The 2,373-nt window shown below is 61.0% G+C and overlaps 1 protein-coding gene across 1 annotated transcript; it reads right to left on the reverse strand.

Moving 5' to 3' along the window:
• Window positions 1–412: 412 nt before the first annotated feature.
• Window positions 413–1,877, reverse strand: TREX1 (three prime repair exonuclease 1). The gene is made up of 2 exons (XM_010969230.3): window positions 1,738–1,877; window positions 413–1,420 (listed from the first exon to the last, which is right to left on the reverse strand). The coding sequence occupies exon 2, from the start codon at window positions 1,398–1,400 to the stop codon at window positions 450–452; it is 951 nt and encodes a 316-aa protein (XP_010967532.1). The 5' UTR covers window positions 1,401–1,420; window positions 1,738–1,877; the 3' UTR covers window positions 413–449.
• Window positions 1,878–2,373: the final 496 nt, after the last annotated feature.

A 2,373-nucleotide genomic window follows, 5' to 3' on the forward strand; every position in this document is an offset into this window, starting at 1 on the left:
GGTGGAGGGGGACCCTGGGTGGCTGGTCTGGCCCAGACACAAATACCTCGGTGTTCCCTGTCCCTCTGTTAATGTTTCACCACATCTGTCTTAGCTTTGTACCTGTTGATGTGTTGGAGAGTCTAGTTTATAATAAATGCAAATATTTAGAGCTGCTGGCCCCTTGTTTATAATAAATGCAAATATTTAGAGCTACTGGCCTTGAATATCAGGTCAGGTACCATTTCCACTCACTATTTGGAGTTCTACATTTTCCCCATGTATTGGGCTCAGACATCTGACCATCCTGCTGGGGAGGGTGATGGACAGAAGACTGCCACTTTCTGCGCCCCCGGCCCAGGCCTCTGAGTGTGTGCAGAAGTACAGAAGGCTCTAAGACTGCCATGGAGGACAGAGGTGAGTGACCACTCAGTGCTGGGGGTGGGGATCTTTATTTGTCAGACGCTCCTTCACGGCCTACTGCCCGGGTCTGGCAGGGACAGCCCATACAGTGTGGCTACTACCAGGGTCAGGAAGGCCAGCAGGCCCAGTGGGGCCAGCAGTCCCTCCCTGGATGGGGCTCCAGGGCCCTTCACTGGAGGAAGGGGCTTGGGGCTTCTGTCCCCACCAAGGTTGCGGCGGGTGTTCCTGGCTCTGGCCAGGGGTACAGTGACTGTGGCAGAAGATGGCCTTGAGTTGGTTTCAGTAGAGGCTGTGACCACATACATCGGCTTGACAGAGCTGAAGGGCCTGGCATGGGCGTCTACCCACCGCAGCAGGGCCCGAGGCCTCCACTGGCAGATGCTGAGCAGGGCTAGGACGTCGCCCTCGGCTGTGTGTGAGTCTGGCGGGGCCTGCCCGTACAGCCGTGTGTAGATGCTGCCCAGGCTGTAGCTCTTCCTCGGGCCGTGCTCTGAGGGGCTGCCATCTTGCTCCAGGGCCTTCAGGGCAGCAATGCTATCCGCACAGAAGGCGCCGTCCAGAGCACTGGCAAGGCCCAGCATAGACAGCTCTGCCCGGAGCAGGGGGAAGTCGTAGCGGTCACCGTTGTGTGCCACGAGGCACCAGGGCTGTGGCTGGCGTCGCAGGAAGGCTTGGAGCAGGTAGGCCAGGTCAGCATCGAAGCGTTGACGCCCGTGTGCAGCCAGCTCAGCTGTGCTCAGGCCCGTGATCTCACTGGCCGCAGGGCTACAGGCCTTCCCTGGAACCACGCACAGGGAGAGCTTGTCCAGCACCCGGGGTGGTGGGGGCACCATGGGAGGAGGCCCCTGACAGGTAGGAAGGCTCTCCAAGGCACATCTGTGGACAGCCAGCAGGCACAGCTCCGTAACCTTGGGCTGGGAGAAGGGCAGGCCAGTGGCTTCCAGGTCCAAGAAGATGAGAGTCTGCACGGGACCTGGGGGTGGGGCTTGTGAGCCCATGGTGGGTACTGCCACGGAGCCTGGGGAGGGGCAGGGGGTAGGGGTGGGTGTGTGAGTGCCCAATGACAGAGGGTGAGGCAGGTCGGGGTGGGGTGGGCAGGAGCACCTCGCTGGCCTTCCTTGCACGGACTGGTACTGTTGGTTAGCACCAGGACCCATTTTTCAGGGCAGGAAGCCAGAGAGGGTAGGGTAGCTTCCTTAGTGGGACCAGCACACTCGGCCGTCTGTTTAGGGGAAGGTTTGGCTCCTCCCCAGGTGCTTGCTTTGTCTGGTGGTGGGGGCTGGGGCAGGTACCCATGGCCCTCCCACCCTACCCCATCCCCTTGGGGGTCCTTACCACTGAGTGGCAGACAGGCAGCAATGATTCGGTACACGCTCTCTGGCTGGTTCTTGCTGCTGGCAGCAGTGGTGGGAAGTGAAACTCAGCCTGAGCCCGCCCAGGGGCTGGCGTGAGCAAGGCCCGCCCTGCTCGTCAGCCAGCCTGGGCTGTCCCTCCCCAGGCACTCCGCCGTGCGGCCCCCAAGGCCTTCTCAGATCTGTAGCCGTGGGCCTGCGGGCTGGCCCATCCTACACTAGGGCCCTCACAGCCGGAGGACAGGGCTACTGTGGAGAAGTCTAGCTCCAGGGCTCCAGTCTGCTGGGAGTCCCTGCCATGTCTACCCACCCCTTGGCCCCACTTTCCCAGGCCTTCCTGGTTTAGGCCTTGGCTCTGGGCTGCCTCCTTCCCTGCCACACAATGGTTTCTTCCCATGGCCTCAGCCCAAAGCGATGACTCAGGACAATTCCACGGGCAGGGCAGGGCTCCTTCCTCAAAGCAGATTCATTACCATGGGGCTGGCTCTCAGCTCTGGCAGGGACAGGAAGAAGGATCGCAGTCTTCTCCGGGTCCCCCTCCTGCTCTGTCCCTCCCACTCAGCCGACACAGATCAGACTCGGGAAACAAGGCTGGCTTGTTCTCAAATAGCCAGTCACT

The sequence above is a fragment of the Camelus bactrianus genome, chromosome 17 (genome assembly GCF_048773025.1).
Source record: "Camelus bactrianus isolate YW-2024 breed Bactrian camel chromosome 17, ASM4877302v1, whole genome shotgun sequence".
Classification (NCBI taxonomy): domain Eukaryota; kingdom Metazoa; phylum Chordata; class Mammalia; order Artiodactyla; family Camelidae; genus Camelus; species Camelus bactrianus.

Coding starts and splice junctions, on each gene's coding strand:
- TREX1 (XM_010969230.3), bottom strand. CDS start 1,400: ATGGGCTCACAAGCCCCACCCCCAGGTCCCGTGCAGACTCTCATCTTC.